Source organism: Silurus aristotelis, assembly GCF_946808225.1.
Source record: "Silurus aristotelis genome assembly, chromosome: 20".
Taxonomy (NCBI): domain Eukaryota; kingdom Metazoa; phylum Chordata; class Actinopteri; order Siluriformes; family Siluridae; genus Silurus; species Silurus aristotelis.
The window spans coordinates 6,539,410-6,559,730 of NC_139593.1; the positions used below are offsets into that span (position 1 = coordinate 6,539,410).

At 35.9% G+C, this 20,321-nt stretch overlaps 1 protein-coding gene across 1 annotated transcript in view; it reads right to left on the bottom strand.

The window, feature by feature from the left end:
• Window positions 1–20,321, bottom strand: part of epha6 (eph receptor A6) — a 194,162-nt gene that overhangs the window by 58,165 nt on the left and 115,676 nt on the right. The window contains exons 4-5 of the mRNA XM_083522744.1: window positions 11,252–11,407; window positions 7,901–8,236 (exon numbers count right to left, since the gene is read on the bottom strand). Coding sequence (XP_083378870.1) covers window positions 7,901–8,236; window positions 11,252–11,407 — 492 coding nt within the window. The remainder of the gene's footprint in view (window positions 1–7,900; window positions 8,237–11,251; window positions 11,408–20,321) is intronic.

Here is a 20,321-nt window from a genome sequence, read left to right on the forward strand (position 1 = left end):
AAAATGAAACAAGGATGAGATGGTTCATTCTTATCATTTTTTTAAACAGCAGCAATACACAAATCGTCGTTCCTTGACCAGCCTTTCTCATTTTTCCCTCTGTTCTGAAGACTTACCCATGAAGGAAAACTTCCTGACACTAAAGACTCCTTCTGAGATAATGACTAATGGTGGAAATAAAATTCTTTTTTTAGCAGCATAAAGCTTTTACATTTGTATTGGAAGTTCATTTATTTTCCAGGACTTCGGAGACACCAGGGTTAAGCCAAGTGACAAAATGATAAGTGCAGCTCCTCATTTTGGGTCAGTCTTTAGCCATTTAGAGCTCAGATAATGCCATTAATATGCAGCGGAGATGCTGATCCATCAGCTGCGTGTTAAATATAGACGCAGGTCTAACCTTTCTGAACCATTTACACCTGGAATTCCCTCCTCCCTCTCTGCCTGTCTCTGTAATGGCGTTGTCGGTGTCAGCGGGTGGCAGATTGCGGGGATGCTTAGGGTCTTGTGCCCCTGTGTTGCTCTCAGCTGTGGTTGGATCTGTCCCCGCACACAGGCCACACCAATCACACCACCATCACGAATGCCATCAATTCTGATGAGCCTCTTTGTCAGCGAGACACCGAGACAGCTAGAGAGAAGCAGAGTGGCGAAGTTGGACAGAACCTGCACCCGCTGCTACGTCTGACATCTCATACATCACATTTGGAATTACAGGTGAAAGAGTGAGACCTGCAGTCACACAGCTACCTGCATTGCTCATGACTCCTCCTACAATCCACCCAATACACTGTAACCTAATGCCATCTGGGCAGCATAGGCTGGAGTTTGTGGACTATTACTGCCAGAATAGACTGAGGACCTGGTCTCTACCTGAGACAGCCAGGTTCATCAAGTGTCGTCCAGCCACATAAACAGCATGCAACCTACCACCTGATAGTACATCATTGTATTGGCTAGCCGTCGTCAGTTGGTGGATCACCATCTGGATGCACACCCAACATATTTCATTAGATCGAACCTTGCTGAGAGGCAATTGAAAGAATTTGATTGTTTATAACCCAAACTGTCACAGGTGACACAACAAACAAACACAGAAGCGTTGTGTTGCGGTTTTTATCAAAATAGCTACAATGAAGCAACCATCTAGGGCCGGGGGAGGAATGGGGGGCTGACATACTCTCTATTCAGCACTGTTGTAGAGGGTGGCAGGAAATATCCAAAGGTCTATTTGTTTTAAGTCCTTGTAGTTGTTTGTAAATTTTGTTTTTTGCTATGAAATTACTTACCTGTATTTTTGCTGAATTTTAATATACAGTATATTTTTTACATTGAATTCAGGCAATTTAATTGAATTCAGGCAATTGTACAATGATTAAATATAAAAAATGTGTTACTTCTTTTTGATTCGAGGTTGCGAATGATTTGTATGGTGTAGGGGTGGAGACATTGAGGTGGGAGGGTAAAACGATGGAGGGGGGTGGAGCCATGGAGATAGCCACCAGCATCTGTGAGCTCATAAATGCCGAAGAGGATAGAAATCATCTTGTTCTGATAGTGTTACTCTACCCTGTAATGCAGCATGAACAACAGATTACAAATTAAACTGTTGGTTAGCTTTTTGTTTGATCTTAGTAAGAGTCGTCATGGTATGGGAGAGCCTAATCTTGGGTAGAAATAGCCAAATTGCTCAAAAAATGGTGAAAATAAACCCAAGAATTACTGCACATTCTGCAGTAGATCCCCAATTGGAGCTATTTTTTTATAAATGCAGCTTCTATGGTGTACAGTAATTGGTAAAATGACAACAAAGCAAGGATCATGAAAGTCTACTTACAGTCATCACCAACTCCAGTTTCTGCTTAGCTTTCTTTCAACAGTCATCTAACAAGGTCTATTACTCCCTTAATCTGTTCCATTAACACAGACAGCAAGCTAAAATGGTTCTGTCAGAACAACAGCCACTGAGGTTTGAAAAGCAAATCAAGATCAGCCAATGGGCATTCGGAGGAGCAATTCATCTACACGAAAGCCAGCAAATGAGCACGGTGAAGGATAGTGGCAATAAGTCAATGAAAAGGTTAGGGTCAAGAACTGGGCAGTGGAGCCTACAGGGCAGACTAATTCAGCTAAACTGGAGTCTTGTAATGGTCTTTGCTCTATCTGCTGACAGTGCCAGGGGCAAATGAAAAAAAAAAAAAAAAAACTAGAACATGCCGACCTGAGCTACAGCACTATATCTTTATTAGTGTAAAAGTGAGTATGGGTGAGAAGAAGCACTAGCTTCTCCGATGACACTCTGAATGAAAGACCCTTGTCTCAGAAATGGGTTTGCTCAGCACACTGAGAATAGCATCGGAGTGGACTGTGGTGCACTCATTTCCCCACGGACCGCAGAGCCAGGGTCCGTAGAGAAACAAAGATATCTCTCTCCAGAATAACTGGGTACCAATGTATAATACTGACTCCTAAACTCAAGGGCCTGGAGGCAAGAAAATACATGTGCTGATGCAGTTCTATGCAGGAGAACTGCTCATACCTTTTGAAGCTTGGATACATTTTGATGCTACAGTGAACGACCAGAATTTTTCCATTAAAACGACCCGAATAGTAATTAAGTTCGAATTTGTGAGTTCAACCATATCAAACAAACCAAACGCAAAGCTATAAATACACATTAAACTAAATAATATTCACCAAACAAATGAAACGATTCACAAAGCATTATTTACTCCTCATTAGGGGTGTAACTGTACACGTATTCGTACACGTGTACCGAATGCAATCCTTGTTTTTACATGCGGAACACACCGAGTCGCCTCACGAATATATTAACGTTTGTTTCGTCTCTGCCTCGCACTTTGAGCGCAGTGTCACTGTGGTTGCTCGTCATAATGTCAGTCACTACTCAATCCGTACCAGAAACAAGATTTGTACTGTGCACGTGCAAAATCACTGTCACTTCCTGTCATCACCACCTTTTTTTTTAACGACAGTATAGCAATTTGTAATCTTTAGTATTTTGTATATGTCCTGCTTAAAAAAGAGACAATTCTGCATATTAAGGGAGTGAATAAATGAAAGGAGGATGGAAGGAATGAATTCATTTATGAATAAATAATGGAATAAATAAAAAAAAAAATTACTGTCTTGTGTTTCTTAAATGCAGACATTTGTTAAATATGCTAGAACAGTCTTTTAAAAATTATATATTCAATGTATACACACACACACACACACACACACACACACACACACACACACACACACACACACACACACACACTTTTATACACTTCTGTATTATTTAAATAGGGTCAAACTAATTTTAAACTGTAAATGTAAACTATTTCATTAATTTAATCGATTACTCAACTTAATCAATATAATAAAAAAGTATATTGCTTTTATACGATTTTTTACATTTTTGCTATTGGTAAAAATTGGACAGAAATTGAACCGAACCGTGACTTACTGTAAAAACTAAGGAACGTACCGAACTGTGAATTTCTTGCACAGTTACACCCCTTCTAGTCACTATGGGTGTATCAGCACACTTATTTGTTCCGAAATGTTTCGATACTGGGCTTTTGGTTCGGTACCCATGTGTACCGTGCGGTCTTTTTTTACGTGTAGACTATAGTTATTGTAGTTCCCTCAGTAACGTATTAAGTCTTGAACCACAAGTTTGTTTAGTTTCTGCCTCGCACTTTATGTGCATTTTTGTTTTATTAATAAACTTGAAAACATACACAACAATACCAGGAGTATAAAAAAGCAACTACAATAAGCACAGCGTCACTGTGGCTACTGAGTCTGTCCCGGAAATAAGATCTGTTTTTGCGCATGCATGAAAAAGCTTCCATATACTTTTAATTCCTCTTAAAAGAAAATCCTGACAATTCCACATTTCAAGGGAGTAAATGAATAAAGGATGGAAGAAATGAAGACATTTGGTAAAGTATGCTGAAATAATTAGAATGTCTTCAAAAAATTTTATATTAAAAGTAAAACACGCACACACACACACACACACACACACACACACACACACACACACACACACACACACACACACACACTTACATACACATCTGTATTACCCAAACTGTTTAATCTTATAATTTATTAGATTTTATTTAATCAATTCAATTTGTGCCAATTTAATTGACTACTCATTTTAATCAATATAAAAAATCCATTGCATTAATTAAAAAAATATTATACCATATTATTTTATGTTAATTAACCAAGCAGGCATTTTATTTAAAAGTGTTTTACAAATGTAAACTGTTTAAATGTTGATGATCACAAATATTAATAATAATAAACTGTATTAAAAAAAAAAAAAAAAAAAAGGAAGAAGCAATTTTATGCATTGCATTTTTTCCCCCTAACTGTACCAAAATTGAAACAAATGTTTACTTAAAAACCGAGGTACGTACCGAACAGTGAATTTTGTGTAACACCCGTACTAATCAAAAATCAATAAATTAACGAAGTGAACAAAAGTTTCTACAGTGACACCAGGACAGCTTAGTAGTGGCCTGACATTTTACTAAGAGGCCAATTTTGGGCACTTAAGCAAGACCCTCATCAGCTCCCAAGTGTTGCCATACCCTGCAATCTCAACCCTATATCCTAACAAGCTGGGATATGTCAATAAAAACAATTTCAAGTTATTCCAGTATGTGACTTCAGTAAATATTACCGATCAACTGCTGCATCTGCAAATGCATCTATATTGTAAATTAACCCTTTCACCATGTTTATTGTCTCTTAGGCATCCAAATAGCAGAACATACAGGAGCATCCGAGCCCCCACCACATCCACCAGACTCTACAACAGTTTCTTCAGAGGCAGTACGATTATTGAACACCTACTCCTGCTGCCTCCCAATGCTCTCATGGGCAATTCAAAGACCTAACCCAGTTTGACTAAATACCACTGCACACCTGCACTGCACAAACTGCATCAGTCACATCTTTTAATTACGAACCTTTTTTCTTCTCGTTTTTTTTTTTTTTTTTGCTGCCAATATTGTTGCACACGACAGAATAGTCCACAGTCTTTTGTGTCAGTGTGATGTGTCTTTTGTTTAATGCACTTTATGTAGTCTTGCCTACTCTTTTGTGTCCTACCATAGTCAAGGAGAAATTACATTCTCTCCCAAGCTATAAAAAGGAATGGCAATAAAACCCCACCTGACTTGACCTGAATTGACAAATGAAAATACAGGAACTAGTAGCAAACTAACTATAAACTTGGCTTTGAAGCCCAATCTGTGTGTTCCTGAATGTGAGACAACTCAAGTATCTGGTTGCTGCTGGTGTGTATGTTTTAATGTCACATCTCTTTGAGTTTGGGAGAGTTCACCCAGGTCTCTAGGCTCTTTGTTCCTTAAAGTCATCTTGTAGTGTACATGTGCTAGAGGTGATGACCTCCTGGCCCTGCAGCTCATCAGCATGATGTTCATGCCAGTGATGAATGGTGGCACTGGTGTCATGTGGATTATATCTGGCAGGACAATATTTACTATTGATGGGAGCTGCAAAACTATGCCATGCATAGACCCAATACATTTGTGTGGTCAATTATGTTTTTACTAATGGGTGAACTTTGGTTTTGGTAAAAATACGAACCATATGGAAAAACACTGTAGCATGTAGGACAGAAGATGCAGCTCTACCTCTGCCATGTTCATCTAAATTCTATGTGACTTGTCAGTACACGCCTCGGTTTCCGTAGTGTTGTGATTACGTCATATTCACGTAGCAGCAGCGGTGCTGAGAGTGATGTGAAATCGATCTACATATAAATATTGATCGCAGATTATTGGTCACCCTCTAAATAATAAAAGTGACAATAAAATCATGTTAAAAACGAGGTCTCACGATGCAGATGGCAACTAGTATCCAATTCACACTTGAAACATGTTCTTGTTCTTCAATCCAGAGACTTAAATTTCAAGCATTTTAGCAGATGCCCCTATCCAGTGCGACTTACAACTGAGCAGTTGAGGGTTTAGGGCCTTGCCCAAGGGCCCGGGAGTGGCTCTTCGCTGAAACTGGGATTTTAGTCCAATGCTTTAACCATTAAGCTACCACCTGACTGACTGACTACTTTCATTGGAAAGATATTTTCCAATGAATTTACAGATAGGCTTTTTTTATTTCTTGAATATATCTATGAATGATTTATTAATGGTTAAGCATTGAAAGGCAACATCTGACAATATTCCATCACATAGCATGAATTTTCTGAGGAATTTCCAGAGGGAAATTTGGGTAAATAAATGACCTTTATGCGGGTATCTAGCAAGATAATTTCTAGCACGGCAGCAGGTGAGATCTTAGGGCCGTACTGTGAGCTGCCACAAAACAGCACTCCTTATTCCTCCAGGCAGAATTGCTTTAGATAATCTCTGTGTGAGAGCTATGAGGAAGCGTGGCAGACAAGAACAAGATTTCATACTGCTTACCAACCAGGCAGAATACTTTTGCTGTATATTATAAGCTTTCTGTTTGACGTTCATATCTGGAGGTGAAAGCACAAACAACATTTTTTTTATTACCACCTTTAAATGAAACACTCTAGGCAGAATTACACAGAAAAAGGAAAGCTGATATGTGAAGAATCTCATGAACCAGCGGTGACAAGGTGAAATAATCATCTTGGATATAAAAGTGTTTGTCTGAGTCTTTTGCCAGAAGCAGATCCTATGACAAATGAATTATAGAGATGGAAGGATAGAGCACATGCAATTATATTTATTCGTGAAGACGTTAAAAAAAAAGCAGTGGGTTTAGGGAATTAGTCAAATACTCGCAATTTAATTACGTTACGCCAAACACTGAGCTACCACTTCCCTATATCAGGTATAAGGCTCGAGTTCACTCCAAGTTCATTTTCACATTTTTATTCTGCTTAAAATCATAATAAATACTTTTAAATCATGCACCAATTCAGCACAGAGACAGTTTTTTCAACAACTAATACGAATTTTTGTTTCATCAATGTTTGTTTCTTGGTTTTGTCTTTGAATTGAAATAAAACTGGATATACAGTTGCTTCCAAATTAAGTATTCTGTTACAACATATAAAAGTAAATCTGTGGCAAAATTATTACGGAAAAATGAACAAGAATAAACATCACAAGAAAAGAAAAAAAAAGAAAGAAAAAACTCAGTGGCAAAATCTGAACATAGTCTTCGAATAAACATCATTCTTTGTAAACGGTTTTCAAAGCTTTCTTTTTGCTGACAGTGGTTTAGGAAATTGTTTGTGCTTTTAGAGTTTGTGATATGCTCTGCTAGTTCATGTTCACCATAAACTCTTGTGAGGAGGCGGGGCTTACTGTATTTAATTGCTAATGAGATATAAATCGTGAGCTTCCTGATCCCCAAAACATCCTAATCACCCTGGTCCATCTAATAAACTAATTTATAATCCTGTCCATCCTCGTCACTCCCAATAAAAATCACAGCATCTGCAACTCTGCTACCTCCAGCTCCACCTTCTGTCTTTTACTCAATGCCACTGTCTCTAAACCGTACAACATCTCAGGTCTCACCACAGTCCTATAAACTTACCCTTTCACTCTCAGAGATACTCTTCTATCACACATCACTCCTGCCACTCTCTTCTTCACTGCATCTCATAGCATTGTTGTGTTAAATGAAATACTGTATGTCGTCAATCCTGACGGTATCAAATCACCACTCTCAAGCTGTTTTGTGTGTTTTTCCGTGCCACTCTTAATCAGCAGGTTCATTCACCTATAAAAAAAATGCTTGCAATATCATCTTCCTACCACAGAGGGCTCCGAATCCCCAATGCTAAAAAAGTAACATTCTGTAGCTGTAACTGCTAAACCACTGATTCCCGGATCAAACTCACCAGCCTGCGCGGTGCTGATGGTAATGTTGGCCATCTGTCTCATCGCTCGTCCCATTCCCGACACACCGTTAACCGCCTCGATCTGGAACGTGTAGTTAGCATTGGCCACAAAGTCCTGCACGGCTACGGAGGTGCGCGTCAGGCCCACGGGAGGAGGGACGAAGCGCACGTCGCTGTCGCATGGCTGGCAGGCCTGGCCCTCCACACTGCAGCGCTGGCACAGGACGTTATAGGTTACGTCCTTGCGGCCACCCGTGTCACTGGGTGGAGCCCACTGAAGGAACAAAGCCGTCTCGTTCATGATGTACACCACGTTACGTGGAGGTGAAGGTGGTCCTGAGTCATAAAAAAAGGGGTGGGTTTAGTATTCCAATTAAAAATTCATTCTGTATGGAAACATTTAATAGCAATAATCTTTGAAATATCAAAGAAGTATAGTGAATTCGATACTGAGGTTTGGATACTGGGAGATGTTAACTCACTTCACATGACTTATAAAAAGTATATTATTTTGCTCTTAAGCACTGCAGCTAAAAAAAGATTAGTTTTTTTTTCTTATAAAATGTTTTTTTTTATATTTTGAATCTTGTTTTTACTTTTGGATTTTATTAGTTGCGATTACTTACATTAATCGTTGATCTTTGTATTTATACATTTGGTGAACAATTATAATTTGTATTTTTTTTTAAATATATAGTGTAATGTTTTATACAATTTTATAATGGATAAACAAAGGTATGTGTTAAAACATTTAATGTGTTAATATATTTCACACCTGTACATTCAAAATAAATATTTATTTTCTAAAAGAAATTCATACTGTGATATTTTAAGTACCAAATTCTAAAAACCTAATTGACATCCTTCCAAATGTATTGGTACACTTTGTTTGGGGGGAAAAAACCAAATACATAACATTGCATATATCAGTACACACATATTATATATTGTATTTAAATAAAATAAAAAACTATCAACAAATACTAAAAAGAGTGCAATATTTTGTGCAAAACCCTGGTTAAAAAAATTTATTAACGTCATTTTCCTTTTATTTTACACCGCTGCTAATTCATCAGGGATTCCGCAAATTTTACCAAATCTAAATTAAATGTAAATTTAGACCTACAGTGAGGAAAATAAGTATTTGAACACCCTGCTTTTTTGCAAGTTCTCCCACTTAGAAATCATGGAAGGGTCTGAAATTGTCATCGTAGGTGCATGTCCACTGTGAGAGACATAATCTAAAAAAAAAAATCCAGAAATCACAATATATGATTTTTAAACTATTTATTTGTATGATACAGCTGCAAATAAGTATTTGAACACCTGTCTATCAGCTAGAATTCTGAACCTCAAAGACCTGTTAGTCTGCCTTTAAAATGTCCACATCCACTACATTTATTATCCTAAATTAGATGCACCTGTTTGAGGTCGTTAGCTGCATAAAGACACCTGTCCACCCCATACAATCAGTAAGAATCCAACTACTAACATGGCCAAGACCAATGAGCTGTCCAAAGACACTAGAGACAAAATTGTACACCTCCACAAGGCTGGAAAGGGAAATTGCCAAGCAGCTTGGTGAAAAAAGGTCCACTGTTGGAGCAATCAATAGAAAATAGAAGAAGCTAAACATGACTGTCAATCTCCCTCGGACTGGGGCTCAATGCAAGATCTCACCTCGTAGGGTCTCAATGATCCTAAGGAAGGTGAGAAATCAGCCCAGAACTACACGGGAGGAGCTGGTCAATGACCTGAATAGAGCTGGGACCACCGTTTCCAAGGTTACTGTTGGTAATACACTAAGACGTCATGGTTTGAAATCATGCATGGCATGAAAGGTTCCCCTGCTTAAACCAGCATATGTCCAGGCACGTTTTAAATTTGCCATTGACCATTTGGATGATCCAGAGGAGCCATGGGAGAAAGTCATGTGGTCAGATGAGACCAAAATAGAACTTTTGGGTCATAATTCCACTAAACGTGTTTGGAGGAAGAAGGATGATGAGTACCATCCCAAGAACACCATCCCTACTGTGAAGCATGGGGGTGGTAGCATCATGCTTTGGGGGTGTTTTTCTGCACATGGAACAGGGCGACTGCACTGTATTAAGGAGAGGATGACCGGGGCCATGTATTGCGAGATTTTGGGGAACAACCTCTTTCCCTCAGTTAGAGCATTGAAGATGGGTCGAGGCTGGGTCTTCCAACATGACAATGACCTGAAGCACACAGCCAGGATAACCAAGGAGTGGCTCTGTAAGAAGCATATCAAGGTTCTGGCGTGGCCTAGCCAGTCTCCAGACCTAAACCCAATAGAGAATCTTTGGAGGGAGCTCAAACTCCGTGTTTCTCAGCGACAGGCCAGAAACCTGACTGATCTAGAGAAGATCTGTGTGGAGGAGTGGGCCAAAATCCCTCCTGCAGTGTGTGCAAACCTGGTGAAAAACTACAGGAAACGTTTGACCTCTGTAATTGCAAACAAAGGCTACTGTACCAAATATTAACATTGACTTTCTCAGGTGTTCAAATACTTATTTGCAGCTGTATCATACAAATAAATAGTAAAAAAAATCATACATTGTGATTTCTGGATTTTTTTTTTAGATTATGTCTCTCACAGTGGACATGCACCTACGATGACAATTTCAGACCCCTCCATGATTTGTAAGTGGAAGAACTTGCAAAATAGCAGGGTGTTCAAATACTTATTTTCCTCACTGTATATCACGGCAACAAAAACACACAAATACACTGTTAGCAATTGGCTTAAACTAAGCCCTAAATTCATACTAAACTAAAAAAAAAAAATCTAAATGTTTTAATCTATGGTACAGTTTAAAGAGATTCACGCCAATAACAGAAAGCTGATTGGCTGTTGCATGTTGGTCTAATTTGAAGTCGTAATACAGCGAATTATATTTGGGCGACTGGCAAATGAAAGAACTACAACAACACGGAAACAAAGTGTAGCAGGAGCATTTCAATGAGCATTAGAGGTAGCATTTAATAGACATCAAGAAATAAAGAGTTGTTTTAAACTATTTAAATCCTAGAACAGTGAATGTGAGACTTTGAGAGCCTAAAATTTAGATTTAAAAACTTTTTAAGGCTAAGAACATAAGAAACCCTGAACATTCTGGTGTGGAGACACTTTTCTCTTTACACGCCTGAATAATCATTTGGGGGAAAAGGAAAAAAGAATCACAAAAGCAAAAAGCAGGGTTCAGCATGGACAACAGACAGGACGATTTTACCATAAAGACCATGTCTGACTAGCATGAGCCTATGCATTAGAAAGTGCAATAACCAAGTCTAGACGGATGATTAGATAAAGAGAGGTGGACTGACGTGTGCAGGCGGTGCTCGGCGGGTCTTTGCCCGCTCTATAGTAGCCTTTCTCGCAGTGGCACAGCGCCGACGCCTCGGAGTGACTGAGACTGTGTGGAGGGCACTTTGAGCACTTGATGTTTCCGGCGAAGGCCTTGTAGAATCCATCGGTGCAGGCTACGAACACACAGGGAGCAGGGAAAAAAAACTGAAAAACACAGTTGAGAAGATGTGCTTCATTAAATACTAAATGCTTGTATATGAGTTATGTTACAGCGTTGGCTGCTGCTGCTGCTGCTGCTGCTGCTGCGACACCAAACCTCAACGGTGCTTTGATAAATAGCTGTTTGGAGATCTTTTGCTGACGTACAGAATTTCAATGTAGATGACTGTATATCTCAAACATGTCACTTCTGTTCAACGTGAGTTATTTGTATTAGACTAGAAAAGACCTGTGTGTAATTCACAGCTCTGAGGTTGGAAAGTTTCAGGTTCACACCAATGATTTTTTAAACAGAGGGCTTGCAGCTTGATGCAGAGTAAAAAACTATATCAAGAAAGAAGAGGAAATATGAATGGATATATTTTTTTCTTCAGGGCTTTTGGAAAAGTTGGGAAGATTCCATGATTTCATTCATACAGGACAACAGTACTCTGTCACCATATCCAACTAATCTTATTCTGATTATTATCCAAAAGCAGCAAAACAAACGAAAAATAAATAATTAAAACAAATTTTTTGGAAAAGTCATTTTCTCCCAAATGAAAAAAAACAAACAAACATCTAAATCTAAAACATTTACATTTGTGGAATTTAGCAGACGCTCTACAAAAGTGCTTTGAGTCTCTAGCAATGAATAAATCTACACTAGAACGCTAGATTTCAAACCTTATATAAATAAACTACAACTCTTAATTTTTATAAAGCAAACTCCGAAAATGCTAATTTAGGTGTTTTTAATTTATTCAAGAACAATTCGCTTTGCTTCTTTTCCTCATTGAATGCAGTTTAATAAGAACCTTTACAGTGTAAAATGAAACAAATGTAGTCTATTAGTTGGTTCATTATATTTATTAAGTGCCTGCAATTAGAAAAGTATTAGATTATTCCCAAAGCACGCTCTTCCTCAGTAAAAACAGTCATAATATTGCTTTTTATCAGTGATTATCACTTTGTAAGCAAAAATAAATAAATCCATATTTGTATATCTTATAGTCTTATAATGTATCCCATAATATTTGTTTTGTGCTGTTTTCCTCTGTGGACATTACCAATGTTAAATATTAAGAATTCATTTTAAAGTAAAGAGGAGAAAAAGGTCTTCAAAATAGTTTCAAAACTTCGTGCTTAAAGTGCAGTATAACTACTATTATATCGGCTACAACAGCTACACTTTCAACAATACAATTACAACACTAAAAAACATCTACTTTATTAACGACAACTACAACTTTAACTGAACAACTACAACAATAACAACCACTAGTACTTTATCAGCTACAACTAGTCAAGTCAAGTGTATTTCTATAGCGCTTTTCACAACAGACATTGTCTCAAAGCAGCTTTACAGAAATCAACAGTTAAGGTGAATGGTGTGTATTTATCCCTGATGAGCAGCCGTGGCGACTGTGGGAGGAAAAACTCCCTTAGATGTTAAAAACCGTGAAAGGAAACAGACTCAAAAGGGGAACCCATCCTCATTTGGGTGACATCAAGAGTTTGATTATAGTCTTTAAACAATACAGAACACTGGAGAGTGAAAACTAACATGAGCACTGGAGTATAAGATTATGAGTAATGTTTTTTCTACAGTTTTCTACAGTCTTTGAAGTTATAAAACTAGGAGCTACTGAGCAACTCATAAAATAGCTCAACATTTGCAATTATCACAGATCCAACACCAGCTTCTCAATGCCAGAGCGTTTCAACACTCAAGGAGGTCCAGTGTCCAAACTCCACATAAAGTGGGATCCAATTGGCACTGGCACGTCTCTAGATGGTTCGGGACAACTTTTGCAGCCACTTTTGTGGTGCTGTTTTCCTCTGTGAGCATCAGTGAAGTTTATCTATTCATTTAAAAGTAAAAAGGGGAGAAAAGGGTTTTTTTTAGAATAACTTCATGCTGCACTTGTGGTGTTGAGCAGATGCTGACCAATTAATCCAGAACCAACAATAATCCGAATCAAGTCGAGCAAATTGTAGGGGTTGCTTGATCAAAAGCACACACACACTTAAGCATGCATTTTTAAAAATGCTTTGAACTGATGCCTAAATGCTTCCTCTGAGACTTATTATCTGTGTGTAATCCTGGCCCCAAGCTTCTGACATGATGAGGAAAGGCTGGATGTTTAGTATCTCTAAGTGCTTTCTCTCTGTGTGTGTGTGTGTGTGTGTGTGTGTGTGTGTGTGTGTGTGTGTGTGTGTGTGTGTGTGTGTGTGTGTGTGTGTGTGTGTGTGTGTTTAAATCCTTATTAGAAGATCAAAGCTGAGGGATAATACTGACTTCCCTCCATCAAAACTACACACAAAGCTCACGCACGTTTCCAGGTCATGAGATTTGTTTTTTCATGTAATGCAGACTTGTTCTTGAGAATCCTGTCAGAGCCAACAAAGAAAATGACAACTCCGCCCTAAACAACCACAAATATAACAACTACAACAATAACAACAACTACTTTATCAGCTACAACAACTACACCTTCAACAAAACAACTACAATTCCAATACCAACTACTATTACTGCTACTATTATACCAGCTACAGCAACAACTACATTGCTCAGCAAAACAGCTACATCAGTAACAACTATTACTACTACTACATCAGCTACAAGAACAACAACAGCAACTACGCCTATAACAAAATAGCAACTACACTAACAACAACTTCGATCGTTACTACTAGCAGCTACAACTTCATCTATAATAACACCGGCAACTACAATCATTACTACTACCATTACTGTATATCATTATCTACAACCACATCTACAATTACACAACTACATCATTACTACTACTATTACTGTATATCATTATCTACAACCACATCTACAATTACACAACTACATCATTACTACTACTATTACTGTATATCATTATCTACAACCACATCTACAATTACACAACTACATCATTACTACTACTATTACTGTATATCATTATCTACAACCACATCTACAATTACACAACTACATCATTACTACTACTATTACTGTATATTATTAACTACAACCACATCTACAATTACACAACTACATCATTACTACTACTATTACTGTATATCATTATCTACAACCACATCTACAATTACACAACTACAATCATTACTACTACCATTACTGTATATCATTATCTACAACCACATCTACAATTACACAACTACATCATTACTACTACCATTACTGTATATCATTATCTACAACCACATCTACAATTACACAACTACATCATTACTACTACTATTACTGTATATTATTAACTACAACCACATCTACAATTACACAACTACATCATTACTACTACTATTACTGTATATCATTAACTACAACCACATCTACGATTACACAACTACAATCATTACTACTACCATTACTGTATATCATTAACTACAACCACATCTACAATTACACAACTACAATCATTACTACTACCATTACTGTATATCATTAACTACAACCATATCTACGATTACACAACTACAATCATTACTACTACCATTACTGTATATCATTAACTACAACCACATCTACAATTACACAACTACAATCATTACTACTACCATTACTGTATATCATTAACTACAACCACATCTACAATTACACAACCACAATCATTACTACTACCATTACTGTATATCATTAACTACAACCACATCTACAATTACACAACTACAATCATTACTACTACCATTACTGTATATCATTAACTACAACCACATCTACAATTACACAACTACAATCATTACTACTACCATTACTGTATATCATTAACTACAACCACATCTACAATTACACAACCACAATCATTACTACTACCATTACTGTATATCATTAACTACAACCACATCTACAATTACACAACCACAATCATTACTACTACCATTACTGTATATCATTAACTACAACCACATCTACAATTACACAACTACAATCATTACTACTATTATTACTGTATATCATTAACTACAACCACATCTACAATTACACAACCACAATCATTACTACTATTATTACTGTATATCATTAACTACAACCACATCTACAATTACACAACCACAATCATTACTACTACCATTACTGTATATCATTAACTACAACCATATCTACGATTACACAACTACAATCATTACTACTACCATTACTGTATATCATTAACTACAACCACATCTACAATTACACAACTACAATCATTACTACTACCATTACTGTATATCATTAACTACAACCACATCTACAATTACACAACTACAATCATAACTACTACCATTACTGTATATCATTAACTACAACCACATCTACAATTACACAACCACAATCATTACTACTACCATTACTGTATATCATTAACTACAACCACATCTACAATTACACAACTACAATCATTACTACTATTATTACTGTATATCATTAACTACAACCACATCTACAATTACACAACCACAATCATTACTACTATTATTACTGTATATCATTAACTACAACCACATCTACAATTACACAACCACAATCATTACTACTACCATTACTGTATATCATTAACTACAACCATATCTACAATTACACAACTAAAATAATTACTACTACCATTACTGTATATCATTAACTACAACCATATCTACAATTACACAACTACAATCATTACTGTATATCTTTAACTACAACCACATCTACAATTACACAACCACAATCATTACTACTATTATTACTGTATATCATTAACTACAACCACATCTACAATTACACAACCACAATCATTACTACTACCATTACTGTATATCATTAACTACAACCATATCTACAATTACACAACTACAATCATTACTACTACCATTACTGTATATCATTAACTACAACCATATCTACAATTACACAACTACAATCATTACTACTACTATTACTGTATATCATTAACTACAACCACATCTACAATTACACAACTACAATCATTACTGTATATCATTAACTACAACCACATCTACAATTACACAACTACAATCATTACTACTACTATTACTGTATATCATTAACTACAACCACATCTACAATTACACAACCACAATCATTACTACTAATATTACTGTATATCATTAACTACAACCACATCTACAATTACACAACCACAATCATTACTACTACCATTACTGTATATCATTAACTACAACCATATCTACAATTACACAACTACAATCATTACTACTACCATTACTGTATATCATTAACTACAACCACATCTACAATTACACAACTACAATCATTACTACTACCATTACTGTATATCAATAACTACAACCATATCTACAATTACACAACTACAATCATTACTACTACTATTACTGTATATCATTAACTACAACCACATCTACAATTACACAACTACAATCATTACTGTATATCATTAACTACAACCACATCTACAATTACACAACTACAATCATTACTACTACCATTACTGTATATCATTAACTACAACCACATCTACAATTACACAACCACAATCATTACTACTACCATTACTGTATATCATTAACTACAACCACATCTACAATTACACAACCACAATCATTACTACTACCATTACTGTATATCATTAACTACAACCACATCTACAATTACACAACTACAATCATTACTACTATTATTACTGTATATCATTAACTACAACCACATCTACAATTACACAACCACAATCATTACTACTACCATTACTGTATATCATTAACTACAACCACATCTACAATTACACAACCACAATCATTACTACTACCATTACTGTATATCATTAACTACAACCACATCTACAATTACACAACTACAATCATTACTACTACCATTACTGTATATCATTAACTACAACCACATCTACAATTACACAACTACAATCATTACTACTACCATTACTGTATATCAATAACTACAACCACATCTACAATTACACAACTACAATCATTACTACTACCATTACTGTATATCAATAACTACAACCATATCCACAATTACACAACCACATTCATTACTAGTACTATAACTGTATAACAATAACTACAACCACATCTACAATTACACAACTGCAATCATTACTTGTACTATTACACCAGCTACAACTAGATATGTACTAGATCAGTAGCTACAAAAACTACATCTAAATCATGACTATTGTTTTATATATATATATATATATATATATATATATATATATATATATATATATATATATATATATATATATATATATATATGAGAAGAGAGAGAGAGAGAGAGAGAGAGAGAGAGAGAGAGAGAGAGAAAGAGAGAGAGAGAGAGAAGAGGTCTACAAAAGCAAATACAGATTCCACAACAACACTATTACTACTACCACCACTACACCAGCAAAATTCATAGATCAAAGTATATATATTTTTAATGTAATATATTGTTCATAGCAATCTTGCTTGGAAACTACTACTGCTTTTACTACTTTACTACTACTTCAATATCTACAGCAACTATTACAGCAACTGCATTCACAACAACTTCAACTATCGACTACTACTACATATTTTATTAACACACCATTAATGCAGCACATTTTTGTTTAACCATTTTGATTAATAAAATATAAATAAATAAATATAAAATAGGGAAAATCCAACAAAACACATTTGTTCAGGTCATTCTTTCTTTACAACAACAAAACAAACGTAAACAATATTTTGTCTTCATGCTCTACATTAAGTTTGCTTTCATTCAAAATAAGCATACATTTGTATAAAGCATCCATATTTGTCCTTGAACATATTGATTAGAGTATAAAAATACTTGAAAAGTATTAATTGCAAAATCATGGTTGAAGCTCTGACCTCAACCCAATTAAACACCTTTGGAATAAATTCGACCACACAATTGGACCAAAATCTAATAGAACACTTTCTCAGAAGAGTGGAGGCTATTATGAGATCAACTCGAGATTAAATGTCGAAGGGGATGTGCAAAAGAAGCACATACTGATTTAATGCTCTGCAAACGTTTGTGTATGTAGTGTAGGTGATTTACTACTAACCCGCAACCTAAAACGTGATGAGTACTATTACTACTATGACAATTACATCTACAACACCTACAGCATCACTTTGTACAGTACTCTATTCGCTGTTTCAGGGCTTCTGGCTGCATTAGCATTTTTAAATCTGAACATGCCCTGGCGCTTACACTTCTAGAACTACTTCGACTTTTATTTCATTATTATTCTTTTTTTTTCAATCACAGCAGTGCGCTCCCCGAGCAGCAGCAGATGTATATCATTAAGCCTCATTAATTTATCTTCGCATTTCAGCAGGCCTTTTGACAAATTGTACTTCAGTTTTTGACACGACTGCGTTATGAGCGCCGGGTGGCAGGTCACATCCCAATCTGTCTGAAACAAACAACTTGGAAGTGATATTTAGTGTGCTCTATAAAAAAAAACATATACGTGAAGGAGATGTATAAGTAGACCTTCGGGGCTGATCTGAACTGTGTCTTCATTACTGACATCAATTCGCTAACTCTTTCGCTCTCTGACTCCGAATTTATCAAGTTGAGGAAAAAAGCAATAAAAAAAAGATACATACATAAATTAAGGCTAAATCAGAAAGAATGCAGCAGTCATGAGAATCTAAAACCAATATTGAAGATACAAATTAAAGCACAACAGAAATGGACATGCCAATAAATGCTTTAATAGAATTCTAACTTTAAACACTTTTTCCTTTCAATAAGTGGTGATTCCTTTAGCCACTCCCATTCACACACTATCCACCAATCTGAACCTTGGTGGGCGGAGCCTCTGGATGTAATCTGATCAATTTGCATCACATCTGCTTATCAATTTCCAACAATTGTGTACACACATGAAATATCAAACACATCTGTCTTTAAAAAGATACCAAGAAAAATACGATCCCAAGGTTGCAAACAGTATCAGCGGGTTTTAATAAACAAGTTTACACATAAACATTTATGTAAAATTTAATTTAATGTTGATCTGAATTGGATTAAGTTCATTTCAAATTTGTGCCAGCAAAATGTAAAACAGTCTCAATTACAATGTGAAATGAAGGGAAAACAATATATTATATTAATAATAATACTTAAATATACAAAAATACTTATACTATATTAAAGAAATAAATATCAAACATTATTGGTTAACAATATGCTATGCATGATAATAATATTTATTATTAGTATTATTATCATTATCATAAAAAACTGTATTCATTTTATAACAATAACAATAACAATAATAATAATAATATTAAATGTAAAAACATATGGAAATCCAATCTCATGTTTGCTGTCAGAATGAAACAAGTTTGTACAGAGTTTCATGCTGATCTGAATCGGATTAAATTTGCTTTAGATTTGCGCATTGTGCCAGCAAACGATTCTATTTACAATATGAATAATATTATTAACAATACTATTTATTATTAAATATTAAATTAATATGAAATTTTTAAGTTGAATATTATTGATTAACAATATGTTAAAGTTTTTAATAATAATAACAATAATAATAATTTCTTGTATAATAATTCTCTCATTCTTATTCGCAGCATCTCTAATTAATGTTTCATCCATTTAAATTTTTCTTGTGAATCTAAACATCTTAACATGTTGACCCCAGATGTCCCCTGTGTAGTCTCTCCCTGTATCAGCTCTATCTGCACTGCTAGAGACGTCTCAGCATCTTGTCCTATTTACTGTATTTGCAGATTTGACGCTACGCCCCGTGATCCCGCCAGCATCTGTTTTTATCGGCCTGGCCGTTTGGCTGCACTCCTGAATCCGTCTTTCTCCACCCACCTGAGAAAAAAGCGCACACTGTTTATTCCCTCTCATGTAAACAAAGT